Here is a 13,086-nt window from a genome sequence, read left to right as displayed (position 1 = left end):
TTATGAAGGTGCTACTGCAATGGTTACAAATCCCTTAATGTGTGAAAATTTGTCACAAGAGAAGTCTACTTGCAGCTGTAAGGGCCCACTCCTCCGAGGTGTGAATTCAAAATAAATTTTTGATCTCTCCCTCGGTGCCAGTCGTGCCAAACTGGAAAAAAAAAAAAAAGGAAAAAATCAATTAATTCAGGTTTACATTGTCTTTTTATGAAATTCTCAAGAAATAGGAGTGCATGAGAGCGAGGGACTCAACAGTTACTTGTGCCCCAGCCTTGGGTTTTGAGAATTACTTAAGGTTTGAGGCTTTGTGTAGACTAAGAAATGAGACAGTGCCATCTTCATTTACTCTTGAATAGACTTATGGAAATGAGAAGTGCCATGTCAGGCCTTAGGGCTGACTGCAAATTTGGACAGTCAACACAAACTCAGAATAGGAAAACTCTGAAGTCAAAGATCTGTCCAATACCTGCTCGGTTCATATCCATTTTGGCAATAACATGATTTTTCTAATGGCCATTCTGCTTTGTTTTTTACCTTTTTTTTGGCCTAAATTGGCTTAGTCTTCAACTGGAATAATGTTCTCCATATTTTTATGGATTCTCTTGTCCAAAGAGTTCCAGAGCCACAGCAAGTCACTTTTTTTTATAATAATGAAAGGAAGCTCTAGGAAATACGAACTGCTACTCAACAGTGAGTTAATGCATAAAGCAGCAGAGTCCAAAGGAAAAGAAAAATAGAAAATGTTAAATGGTTTATGTTTTGAAATGGCATATTTTTCTCCTGCTTTAAAGGAGGACAGAGCAACTTCTTGTTTGGGCTGAAGCAAGGGGAGCTATGGCAGCGTCTGACCTGTTAGCTCAGAGTTATACCTGTGGTATTAGGGCATTGTGCATAAAAATAGAAACATGAAGCCAAGCTGCAAACTTCAGAGAGACAAAAGAATTCGACATGCACCTTTGCTTTCCCAGGGAAGGAGAATGTTAATAGTTTTCAGTTGTGGAAGATGTTCCTAAGTGGAACAAACAGTGTGTGATTAAGAAACAATAATATCCCAATATACACCTGGTGGCATTTTTGTGTTCATAAATAGAAAATATGAAATAGATGATTCAAGTGTGTTTGGGGTTTTGTTTTTTTTTTTTGAGACACGAGACGTGCTGTTGGTCATGTTGGAAGGACCGAGCAAGTGCTGCAGCTTTCACTTACTTTATCTTGACCTGCTGGTTCATCAGAGTCACCAGGAGGACGCAGCGGCTCACGGGCTCGGGGAGGGGGTTGGCGTAGGAGATCTCCAGAGTCGCAGCTCTGTTCACCACAATCCTCCGGGGAAGCTACGGGACAAAGGCACATTTCTGATCAGTCACTGGTTTACTCTCTTCTGGAGTCAGAACTCAGCTGTGGTATTTAGCTTTCCTGGTGTTTGAAGCTGGACTTGGCTTAGCTAAGCCGTGCTGTGGAGCTGTCTGCAATATTTTGTGTGTAATTTCAGTGGAACAGAGCCCTGACTGCACAGACACGTCCCTGACACCTGCCTGATCCTTGGGGTGCTCAGTGGCTTTTTTTTTTTTTCTTTTTTGGCACATCACTGATTAGAACTGAAGTGTCGAAACAATAAGAACTGGCCCTAGCAATGACTGGAATCAAGGGTTTAAACCTCTATTCTGGGAGCAGGCAAAGTTGTTTAAAGGCAACACAAGCACTTGCCAGTAACTAGAACACCTGAAATGAGAACGAGTGCTGTGAACATAAAGCTGTGGCATGTGACTGGGAAAGAGAGAGCTGTTCTGAAGAACAGGGTCAGATTCAGGCCAAGGTTCAGAACTGGCCTCTCCCATCCTTGCCTTCTCAATTTAAGCAGCAGGATTTTGGAGCAAGGTCTGAAACGGCAGCCTAAATGAATTAATTTATCCCCAAATTCTCATCTTAAGATCTGACCTCCAGAAAGACCCTTTAGTGTCCGTTTGGGACATCAGGAAGAGAATTGTTTACCTTAATGATGATGTTTGTGTCCTCTAAAATGATTGTCTTCTCCACCAGCAGCTTCAGCCCCTGCGAGCGCATGACTTCACACAGAGCAGTGACTTGGATCCTTTTGTCAGTAGTCAGATATTTTCCATAATGAGCATAAGGGATCTTTACCCGGATATGCTTCCCTGGAATACAGACATATGTTTAGGAACTATTACATTTTCAAAGAAAGCTAAAAAAAAGAGAGTTACAGCAAGGTTTTTTTTGTTTTGTTTTGGTTTTTTTTCTTTGTTTTGTTTTGGTTTTTTTGTTTGGTTGGTTTTTTTTGTTTGGTTTTTTTTGTTTGTTTTTTTTTTTGTTTTTTTGTTTGTTTGTTTTTTAATTATTGAAGAGAAAAAAGATAAGACAGCTGGAGTCTGTTTATATTTCCTTCTTGTGAGACTGGTTGTGTATTTCCCTCTTGTGGTGATCGTTTTCTACTTTAACTCATTTGACCCTTACAGTTTTGAATAGAGGATTTTGGTCTGAAACTGAGGGAGTCTTCTCCTCTGCGTTTCACTGGATTCCTGGCCCTTTGTATTTCTTACAATTAGAGGTATAACTGTTTTTATCTATTCCCTCCTTATATCCTCCCTGTTTTACCTCAGTCAAGAAGAAAGTTTGGGTCAAGTTTCACAGAGATCCTTTTCAAGTGACCTGGTCAGCTGCTCACTGTAGTCCTACAACTTTCCTGCTGTGTATGGGGAAAAATGTATATCTTTGTAGCCCCTGGAGATGAAAAAGATCTCTATAACAATTTCAGTAGCTGTGACTCTTCAAAGCAGAGTTTCACTGTAACTTTTAAACTTTGTCCTAGTTGATTTCTTTTAAAGTATTGCCTGTTGGGAGCCAGAAAGCACACATCAGACTTTTATTTGTTTATAGTAAGGTATGTTCCTATGTACATGTAATAATTACCACACACACGTATATATAGATAGATATATAGATCTTGCCACACACACACATATGTATAGTGTTGCTTCTGGAGCTGTAACATAAATGTAGCCTTCTATGTAACATTTGATGAGACCTTCAATTCATTCTTGAAGTAGTGAAAGTTTTCAGTGGGGGAAAAAAATCATGTAAAATTTAATCACAATGCTATTAAGAGATGGAAGGAATGGATGCACTATGAGGCTGATCTAGGTATGATACTGATGTTTCTTCCTCCCAGTTGCCTTGCTGTGGCTAGGAAGAGGGCTAGATTGGCTCCTTGGGACCATTAAAAGTTACCTCGTTTAGGACCAAGCTCCGCAGAAGTGGTTGCCTTCAGGATCTCTGCCACTGTTCTCCTGGTGTACAGGATGGTGGATGCACTCATGTCCACCCTCACGGTCTTGCGGTCAGAGGAGAGGTTGTTGAGAACTAAGATTAGATTAATGTCTTTGCCAAAAACTGGAGGCTCAGCCAACTTGAACTTCCCAGCAATGCCAGGGTTTCTGACTGTCTCTGGGGGTCTCCCATCCGCAGATTCTGTGTGTCCTTCTGTGACACTCGTTCCCAATATCTTGGCCAAGGCCTTTTTGTAAACACGTCTTTCCTCGGAAGAGCCTGGGGGAAGGAGAGAACCAAGTAAAATTCTGCTTCTGTTGCAAATGCACCTCCTCTGGGTAAAGGCTTTCAGAGTGGTACAGGGTGTCAGCTCTGCGTATGCAACACCTGAAAGTTCCCTGTATCTCCATTAATCCTCTGTTCAGGTTTTTCACAGGGAAGTAATAAATGCACTGTTATAAGGTGAATAAATCACTAAAATGAAATATAATGTATTTGTTAAAGAAGCAAGATTTCTCTTTCTCTGGTCAGAACTTGCAGTAGTGTGATAAGTCTTACTCTGCTGATCTGGTGACAGACAGCCTCTATATTAATTATAGTTGCACTAAAACATTGAAGAGTGGAGTACTGAAATATGGCCACTGATTCCAAATGGCAAATTTTAAAACAAGTGAAATACATATTTTTTTTTTTTTTAAGACTTTGAGCCACAAACATTAAGCAAACTATTAAATGAAATCTGTAACCCTAAATTAAAAACAAAAAACCCAAAACAAACCTCCAAAAAAAAAAAAACCAAAATGGAAAGATCTGGGTACCAAGTTTCTGAGGGAAGATTAAAAAAAATATATTCCTGCAAGCAAATGGCTCTGCAGCTCTTAACCCTTTGCTGCTTTGTTTTCCTAAATACAGTTGAATGACACTTAGTCCCTTTACTCTTTCCTAGCAGTTTTGATTCCAGAATCCAACGATGTGGAGACAGAGTCCACTGACAGTGCAAACACTGAATGGCTGGGTAGGTGATTGCCATGTGGGAGATAATGCAGAGGACTGGAGCTTAAGGTTTTGGGTTAGTGGTTTGATTGTTGCCCCACTCCCTCTGCCAGATAGGTTGGAAAACTAGTACTTAGTGACCTCAGTGTCCTATACTACAGACATGTGCACAGTTCATGATACACAATGGACCCGGTTTCAGGATGTTTTGGTCTGCCTTGGGTAGTAAGGCGTATTTTATAGCCCTGTTTTCTGAATGTATTAAATTTTATACTTCTGTGTAAGGGACTAAAGTGTACTTTGTGTTGTGCCCTAATAAGGAAACTGTTAAATGCACAAAGCCAGAAAGGTAATACCCGTTGTATTTAGGAAGTAATCTGAGAACACTGGTGGAAATATTTTCTGAAGGAAAGCAGAGAGAGGCTCAAACAAAGCAGGTTGCTCATCCTGCCTCCCAGCACCAAGAACTCAGCAGGAAGCAGTCCTGATAACAAGGAGATAACGTGACAATCCCTTTACCTTCCGGATATTTGTAGTTAGCGGTGACATCCACCCGGGCGTTGCTGCCCAGGGCTTTGGTGCTGATGAACCTGCCAATGATTTCAGTATCACAGTAAACCCTTTTCTTGGTGCCATCGTTGTACACGATCCACCTGTTGCAGTCAGCGTTCACCTCCGTGTACACAAACAAGGTGTCGTAATCCAAGTCCACGTCACCCTCTTTGATGGCTACGACGGAGGCAGGGCCACACTGAAAAATCCCTGAAATGTGAGAAAGAAGGTCAAACTCTATTAGCTGTGCTCAGTTTGGAGAAGCCACTGTTAAACACTGGTAATTTACACTGTTACCTTTGCTTTGTTCTTGCGGGGTCGCATCCAAAACCTGCCACCCGTTGTACGACCTTCCCAGGTCTGGGCGAACGAACCAGCTTTCATTCCAGACGTGATAATCCCTGGAGACAAAGAACAGTGTCTAGAAAGCACGGTCATATAGAGTCATACAGGCTTCCAGTTTGAAAGGAGTAGTGAATTTTGGCTCTTAAAGGTTCTCCAAACTGAGATACAGGCTGTCTCATTATACTAACTCACTGCCTCTTTGAAAGGACAGATTTAATGCCTGTTTTTGAGGTCTAGACCTCAGGGCAGGGAGGGAGACAACCACAAAGTATGTTGTTTGGGTTTTTTTCTTCTCTTCTTTTTTTTTTTTTTTCCAAATGGATGTCTACAGTATTAATTTAGATAGTTGTATTACATTTTGTCCACTCAGTTGCTTTTGTACCACTGGTGTTCATGTTTTTCAGTCTCCTAAATCCCCTCCCTAGTTATTAGTGAGATGCAAGAAACTGTATTTACCATGTGGAATCCTTGCTGATATTAAGACTCCTTCCAGAGCTGTCATAGTACTTGTCAATACTCAGGTTTCTATCCACGTCATGGGCAGAGTTAAAATTGGAAACCAAACGGGTTGGAATCCCCAAGCACCTCAGAACTGAAATATATTTTAAAAGAAACCAAAACAAACGAGCAACAAATACAACAAAACCCACGCAGCTCAATGATTATACAAACATTTGAGAAACAAAGTTAGGGGTCTAAATATTTTGTGATCCTTCAGCATTTGGGTTCTTTACAGCACTGTTCCTCTTGTGGAGTTTATTGCTTTGTGGTTTTTTGATTAATCCAGAGGTCACAAGTGCCTCCATCTCAGCAGAGTCCTGTGTTCCCAGGGCTTACCTGTGCACATCACGCCTGCAAACACCCAGCACTGGCCGTACTGAACGGGCCTGTAGTTGTCCTGGCGCCACTTCTTGAGGATGACCACGCTGCCATCCCACCTGGATGGGTTCTCATGAGAGTGGAAGCTTCCTTGCCACTTTCCCAGGAGAACTCCGTTGTCGTTATCATTTCCATTGATCTAAAAACAGGCCAGTGGACAGAATGCACGCAATGAGCTGTGCATAATGCACCCCATCCAGTTAATTGTGTTGCATAAGATGCAGGTGGCTGAGTCTCCCTGGTGTAACTGATGCTTTCTGCTCAGGTTCTGTGGGATTTGGGTGAAGTTGCCCGTTTCTTACCATAGAACTGATAACTCTGCCCACGTATTTGGGATCTCCTCGTCGTGACACGTCCATGCCTGGGTCCTGGCGGTAGTACAGGCTCAGGTCAAGCATGGTGAGGCAGATGTTTAGAAGGTCTTGAAACTGTGATCAGATAAGATACATTTTTAAGAAATTAGGTGGCTTCCAAACAGAAGTAAAGGAGATTTTACTGCGGTTCCTCCTTTCTGAGATATTCCAGGCCAGAGGTGACAGGGACAGTGAGGGACACTGTTAGACACACTGTGAGCAAAGTAAGGCTACCCAGGGTTGTCAAGTTTTCATATAAACAGGCCTATTGGAGAGGCAAATAATGATAAGAGAAATGCTATTTGGGACAGAATGAGAGTCAAAATGAATTCCTCATGGCTTACCTGTCCATAATACCATGCTCTTGCTTCAATGTACCTTGCGTTGCCCACAAAGATTATTCCGTTTTCATTCAGAACATATTCTTGCCTCTCATTTTCATTGGCTATGAAGACATCATCACCTGAAAACCAAGTTGGGCAGGCTTAAAGCTGCAACACTAGCAACCTTTCAAAAACACTGTTGTCTTGATTTAGCAAGGGGAAAACGACTATTTGCAAAACACATCGTTACAGCTCCTTGAACATGTAGAGTTCAGTGATAATGTCTGTTATTGTAAATGTCTTGGGGGGACAGGGACCCAAAAGATCCTTATTATATTACTTAACTTTTATCCCCTACTTTTAGTGTAGCCCTTGTGTATGATTTAAATGTCCCCTAAACGTTGTGTTTCTGTGAGAAAAGTCCAGGTTCACAGATTTTTTTCTGTCTTCTCAGGGTAGTTAAGAAGTAGAACAGACATTTGAAAAGAAACACACAGATAACATTTTTATGTTTTCCAGTTATTAGGAAAGCCTGCTCAACCATTCACTTGGGTTTCGTTGTTCCTCATTGGTTTTCCAAGCACAGTATGTAGCTGCTATGAAAGCATTGGCTTCCCACAGAGGTTTAGATTGTTTTCATCCTTCTTTAAGTAGCAATATCTGCTTAGCTCTGTGTTTAATTCCATACTGTTTAAAAATATCTTCTGAAAGCTCCAGGATTTCAGGAAATACATACAAAAAAAAAAAAATCAGCTTTTCTATTTTATTGAGTCAACTTCTTTACCTTCCTATAGGAACTTCCCATCCTTCCCTTCCTGCAAATAAAAAGATTGCAATTTATTTTAAAAATTATATCATGTGATATAAATCTATTTTTGTGGTTGCTGTCCATGCTTTTTAAAAATAATGTCATTTATTGTTGATTGCTAAGCTTTTGGGGTGGCATGAGCCTGGAAACCTGTGTGCAGTTCCAGCTCTGGACCAGTTGGAAAGAGTGGGAGGAGCACTGGGAATGCTGAGCAATCCTGAAAACCTAAGTTATGAATTAACTCAGAATTATTTAAGGTAGGAAAAAAATGGGGGTGAGGAATGGGCCAAGCATGCCAGTCAATTCCAGAAATTCTTGTGAACAGGATGGGGCAGGGGGAAGGAAATCTATTCTTGGTGTCTATCATATGTAGGATGAGAAGTTATATGCTGAAATGGAAGCAAGAAAGATTTGTTTGTTAATAGGAAGTGCTTCTATTAGAAAGGCTGGTGTTTTATTGGAGGGAATTTCCAGGGGAGGTACTGGAGCTTCCCTAATGGCTGATCATTAGGAAGGAATTCAAAACCTGTCAGGAATGACCTAAGTGCTGAACAGGACCTGCCTTGAGGATGGTATGGGACTAGACAACTTTCTAGGATCCTTCTAGCCCTGTGAGCTAGTTCTCTGCCCCTTCTTCCAAAGGGGATAAATTTTTATGGCTTACTAAACCAGATTTTTTTTTTCTGGTCCTTGAACATGCTCTAATTAATAATTCCTGTTCAGGAAAGATCAACTGAAAGAAAATTCCAGATGAGATTTCATCACCTCATACAATGGCATTAATATTTAAATCTGACTGTTTTCTGTTATACAGTTTCAGATTGATTTTCCTTTTTCAGAGCCACTTCACTTTGGTTCTTGTTCTTTGTTTAACAAGTGTTTCCACATTCTTCATGACTTGCAGGTGATAAGTCTGCCATTGAAATTATTGTTATTTCTCCCTAAATGTGCAATCTTTTATTTTGTGTTATTGTATCTTATTCCTTCTGACCTACCCCAGTCTCTAGGGTCAGCCAGTTGTTTCTATGTGTTGTCCCAGCCCACCTGTGCATGGACAATGTTGCTTAGTGTTAGGATGTCAAAGTCAGTGATGAACTACTTGATCAGAGTGTTTTTTCAGATGACACCTAAGGATCCATTAGTAGCTTTTCTCCAACCCAGTGCATTTCCTCTTGTCTCTAGTCCTGACTGTTTTCTTCTAAGTGGTTCTTTACTGATATTCCAATTGATGAATTAATTCCTGTTTTAAAGAATAATCTCACATCTGGAACCATATCTACAGGCCAGATCTGCCATTTATCCTTAGCTGAGAAAATAAATGTTCTATTTCCTTTCTGCTATGACACTTACCATAGTGGTAACATACAATCAAACTGAATTTGTTCCTGTTTTTCAGGATCAGGGAGCTTTTCCACTCTATAGAACTTCACCAGCATCCTCCTTCAAGGATACTCCCTTTTATCTGTCAGTAGCCATTGCATCATCTGGTAAATCTGGAGGGCTCTTCTGCAGCATTACTAGTTTTAAATTGTAATGGTGCAGCTTAATTTTCCTGTTTTCATCTCAGAGGAGTTTGTCTGGTCTCAGGAGTACCTCTGGTGTTCCAGTTCAGGAGCTGTCAAATATTGCTGTCCCAGCAGTGTGGTTTCCATTAATTACAAGTTACACACAAATGATCTTTCAGGGGGTTCTGGGGAGGTTTTTCTCTCAGGACTGTCTATGCAGAGACAGTCTTGAGTTTCCTGAACATACTTCTGTAATTATTTCTGACTTCCAAGACTTGCTGAGCTAATTAACATTTTTTTTTTCATCTTGGCTCTTAACATATTTCTTAGTGGCCCTTGACTAATATTTGGTCACAGAAGAAAATAGTGGATGATTGTGGTTGCTTTTCTTTTATAAACTGTTTACTCACTGGGATGGCTAAGAGCTCTCTTAACTCTAGAATATCATGTTTTAGGGCATATTTGCAAAAAATCTGCTATGGAGGTGGGCTGAGACATCTGGGGGTGTTCAGCCTGGAGAAGAGAAGGCTCTGGGGAGACCTCCTTGTGGCCTTCCAGTACTTCAAGGAGGCTTTTAGAAAGGAGGCAGAGTGACCTTTTACACAGGCAGAGAGTCATAGGACAGGAATGGTTATAAACTAAAAAAGGAGAGACTCAGATTAGAGATTAGGAAGCAATTCTTTACTGTGAGGGTGGTGAGGCACTGACACAGGCTGTCCAGAGCAGCTATGGCTGCCCCATCCCTGGAAGTGTCCAAGGCCAGGTTGGGTAGGGCCCGGCACAGCCTGACCTGGTGGGTGTCATCTGTGCCCACGGTGGGGAGGTTGAAGTGAGATGGTCTTTAAGGTCCCTTCCAACCCAAACCATTCTGTGAATTGCCAATCTTCACATTTAGCCCTCCCAGTTTTTATGAAGTTAGTTGAGCTGTTGTCCTTGCAGTTAACATCTACAAGGGCAGTCTTGCTCTGATTTAGGTGCAAGTCAAGGATGTTACTGTATCCTTGTTCCGAGTTCTGAGAAGTACATGGATTTACAAAAGCCTGTCAGCCTTTGTCTGCAGACAAAGTGATCTGCTCAGTTCTAAAGAGTCTGTGATATAACCCCATATAGCACACTTTGCTAGGATAAAAGGGAGGGGGGTGGCAGCAACTTTTTAATGTATTAAAAGCAGATCTCTGAGCACTGAGATTGCAGCCACTGATGACCCAGAGAGAGACAGCTTGAGGGAGCAGCTCTCTGGGCAGATATGAAGCAACAGGGTCAGCTACGTTCAAGAACAAAGGTGTTGGCACCTACCTGTGCACCAAGGGTTGAAGAGTAACACAAACTGCCCCAGGTATCTGGAGGAGACCTTGTTCCCTGAGGTTACCAGGAGGGTGAGGTTGTATCGCCCGATGACAGCGTTGGCTGGGCTGGATATCACAAAGTTGGTGGCTGTGGCCTCGCTGGGTCCTTGGGCAGCACTCCAGCCACTGGGCCCGGCCTCAGAGAGGTTAAACACAGCCCTGGTGCGATGGGATTCCGAGGGGTATGGCCCTGCCAGAAAGAAGGGTGGATTGGTTTCCATCTCAGAGTAGGATTTCAGTATTAACCTCCCACTTGAAACTATGGAGGAAAACCACTGAAACTGCAAGCATTTAAAAGCATTAAAAACACACAAAGACAAATTGCATCTTTAAATAGAATAGGGAGAGAAGTACAAGGAGAAGAGATGAGAACATGGGTTGAGCTAAGGGAGTGTTACCTATCTCAGTGACAAATGCCAGGCTCTCTCCATTCTGCCTCGGCCTGTTGAAGTACAGGGTGATGGTGAAGCCTTGTCCTCGCCTCACGGTCAGCTCGGTGTTGGCGTATCTGTCAGTGTGGTGGTTGGCTGCGTTCACTGATGGCTGCCAGCTGATGTGTGTGGGGGTCAGGTCTGTAAAACAGAAGTCATGAAGAAGCAGCCAGCAGGGAAAGAAGCCATTTAGTGGCACGATGAGGCTGCTAAGAGCAATTACCTTCTGCAGGAGGAAGTACAGCTAAAAAGCACATGAGCCATTAAATTAAGTTTAGTGGTCAATAACAGAAAGTTTTGCTTGGGTTTTGTTGCAGGGCTGTCATACACTGGGACTTACATACTTCCTATACACTGCTGGATGCTGTTTTACTACTGGGCTTAGAAAAAAAATTTATAGGGGCAAATTGGTGTAATTTCATTTACCAACACCAAATAAAGTGGCCTGTAACCCCTCTACATTTTAAACATACATATTTTTAGGATCCTGGGAATGGCACTTAGGACATCTTACTTTTCCTGCTTAAACCCTGATGCCATTTGGCCCAGGTGCAAAGGAAAAATGCATAGTGAGAGATGGATGAAGAAGAGGTATTTCCAGACATATTGGAGCTTTTGACAAAGAAATCACTCTGTTTGAATCTAGCTCTGTTCAAAGTGACAGCTGAACCACTGGAATTCCTGTTCTAGTCGGCACTAGCTTCATGTCCTAGAGGAATTCTGATGACTTGCAGTTTGCCTGGAGTTCTCCAATATCACGTCCTCCTGCACATTTGCTGTTATTATGGTCTGTGGTTTAAAACCCATCAAGTGGTTCTTGCCACCTCAAATGCTAAACTACCTTTTTGGCAAGCAGGTATTTATATGATCTTCCTTGAATGATTGTTTTCCCTCCTATAGCTCATGTTTTGTTGCCATGCTCAAACCCGAGCAGTTTTACTGTCTTTAGGAGTGCTGAGAAGCACTTTCTGTGTTTCTGTCTGCCCTGGAAGACTCCACAAAGTACACCTGGAGCATTGTGTAGAAAGTTTTGGCAAATGTTCAGAGCAAGCACCTCGGTGAAGATTCTTCCAAGTCACTTTTATTAATATCAGTGTCATAAAAGCAATGAGGTTGGGGGTGGAGGGAGAGAATGGGGGGAACACAACCACCACCATTTTAAAGGGAAATCAAAAGGAAAAAGTAATAACAACAAAAAGAATAGGATGGGAAGGATGGATTAAGGCTGTTATTGCAGGAATCTTCAAACAAGCTTCCAGGTCTATCTCGTACCAAAGAGCTTAGCAATGAAACACCAAGTCAGATCTGAAACAATATAGCTGCAAATTAAACTACAATTTATATCTAATCTTTGAAGAAGAGGTAAAAGTAAAAACTAACTTATGCAAAAAAAGTGCCATAGTTAAATTCAAGGATTTTTTTTTTCTGGTCTAAGACCATAAAGAAGTTAAGTGAGTAAGCACTGATGGGCTGAAAAGGAGAATCTTTAGCATGAGTATCTGGAACAACAGTGAACTGCAGTTAGTGCTGCTTTCCATGCAAAGCAACATTTTACAAACTGATTTGTAAATGTTTGTTCCATCATTAAATGAGAGAGAACCTTGCTTTGCAATTTCCCAGTTCAACAGTCATCTTAAAATTTAAAAAGCAGAGAAACTGTCATTGTTGTTTTCCTTTGGTAGGGTTTTAATGCATATTTGAATTCCCATCTATAGGCTCCATGCTTACAACTCCATTAGGGTGGATTACACAGATTTTGTTAATACAAAGCATAACACATTTCTGACACAGCATTTAAAAAATGGTGCCTTTTGAAATAATGGGAATTTCTTTTCTCCTCCCTGCCCCTAGTATTCTGTTTAGCTTAAAAACTATTCTCAAACAGGTCTTAACAATAACAACAATAAAACTTTGGAAAATGAAGTGCAAGAACAAATTACAATATAGAATTTCCTTCAGATAAGAAATCTGAGTGGATACCTACAGGGCATGGATATTGAGGAAACAGTCCTGAAGAAAGTACCTGCTGAAGGGAAGCAAATGACTCGCAGAACTCACCTGCCATTCCCTCAGCTTATGAGAATTGCATGCAGCTTCTGCTTTGGCCTTCAAGGTTGTCCAAGTCACACCAATCATAAAAAGAAGAAAGCCCAGCAATCTTTTTGTGCTGTCAGCTGAAAATTGAGAGATGGGAGAGGTACTTAGCCGTTGTTATTAATACCTGTAGGCTTGTCAAACGAATTAACTGGTTCCTATAATATGTAGATGT

At 41.4% G+C, this 13,086-nt stretch overlaps 1 protein-coding gene across 1 annotated transcript; it reads right to left on the bottom strand.

Moving 5' to 3' along the window:
* Nucleotides 1–12,882, bottom strand: LOC108501044 (protein-glutamine gamma-glutamyltransferase 6-like). The gene is made up of 13 exons (XM_017822567.1): nucleotides 12,876–12,882; nucleotides 10,785–10,958; nucleotides 10,337–10,576; nucleotides 6,749–6,867; nucleotides 6,354–6,479; nucleotides 6,010–6,190; nucleotides 5,629–5,764; nucleotides 5,125–5,228; nucleotides 4,795–5,037; nucleotides 3,244–3,561; nucleotides 1,990–2,153; nucleotides 1,207–1,331; nucleotides 1–151 (listed from the first exon to the last, which is right to left on the bottom strand). The coding sequence occupies exons 1-13, from the start codon at nucleotides 12,880–12,882 to the stop codon at nucleotides 1–3; spliced, it is 2,088 nt and encodes a 695-aa protein (XP_017678056.1).
* Between the last annotated feature and the right edge of the window lie 204 nt (nucleotides 12,883–13,086).

The sequence above is a fragment of the Lepidothrix coronata genome, unplaced genomic scaffold (genome assembly GCF_001604755.1).
Source record: "Lepidothrix coronata isolate B3197 unplaced genomic scaffold, Lepidothrix_coronata-1.0 Scaffold99, whole genome shotgun sequence".
Lineage (NCBI taxonomy): Eukaryota > Metazoa > Chordata > Aves > Passeriformes > Pipridae > Lepidothrix > Lepidothrix coronata.
The sequence above is the reverse complement of the archived record's forward strand: the minus strand, read 5'-3'. Positions and strand labels throughout refer to the sequence as shown.

Coding starts and splice junctions, on each gene's coding strand:
- LOC108501044 (XM_017822567.1), bottom strand. Junction 6,480..6,748: donor GAGCATGGTATTATGGACAG/GTAAGCCATGAG, acceptor ATCTGATCACAG/TTTCAAGACCTTCTAAACAT. Junction 2,154..3,243: donor GGAGCTTGGTCCTAAACGAG/GTAACTTTTAAT, acceptor TCTGTATTCCAG/GGAAGCATATCCGGGTAAAG.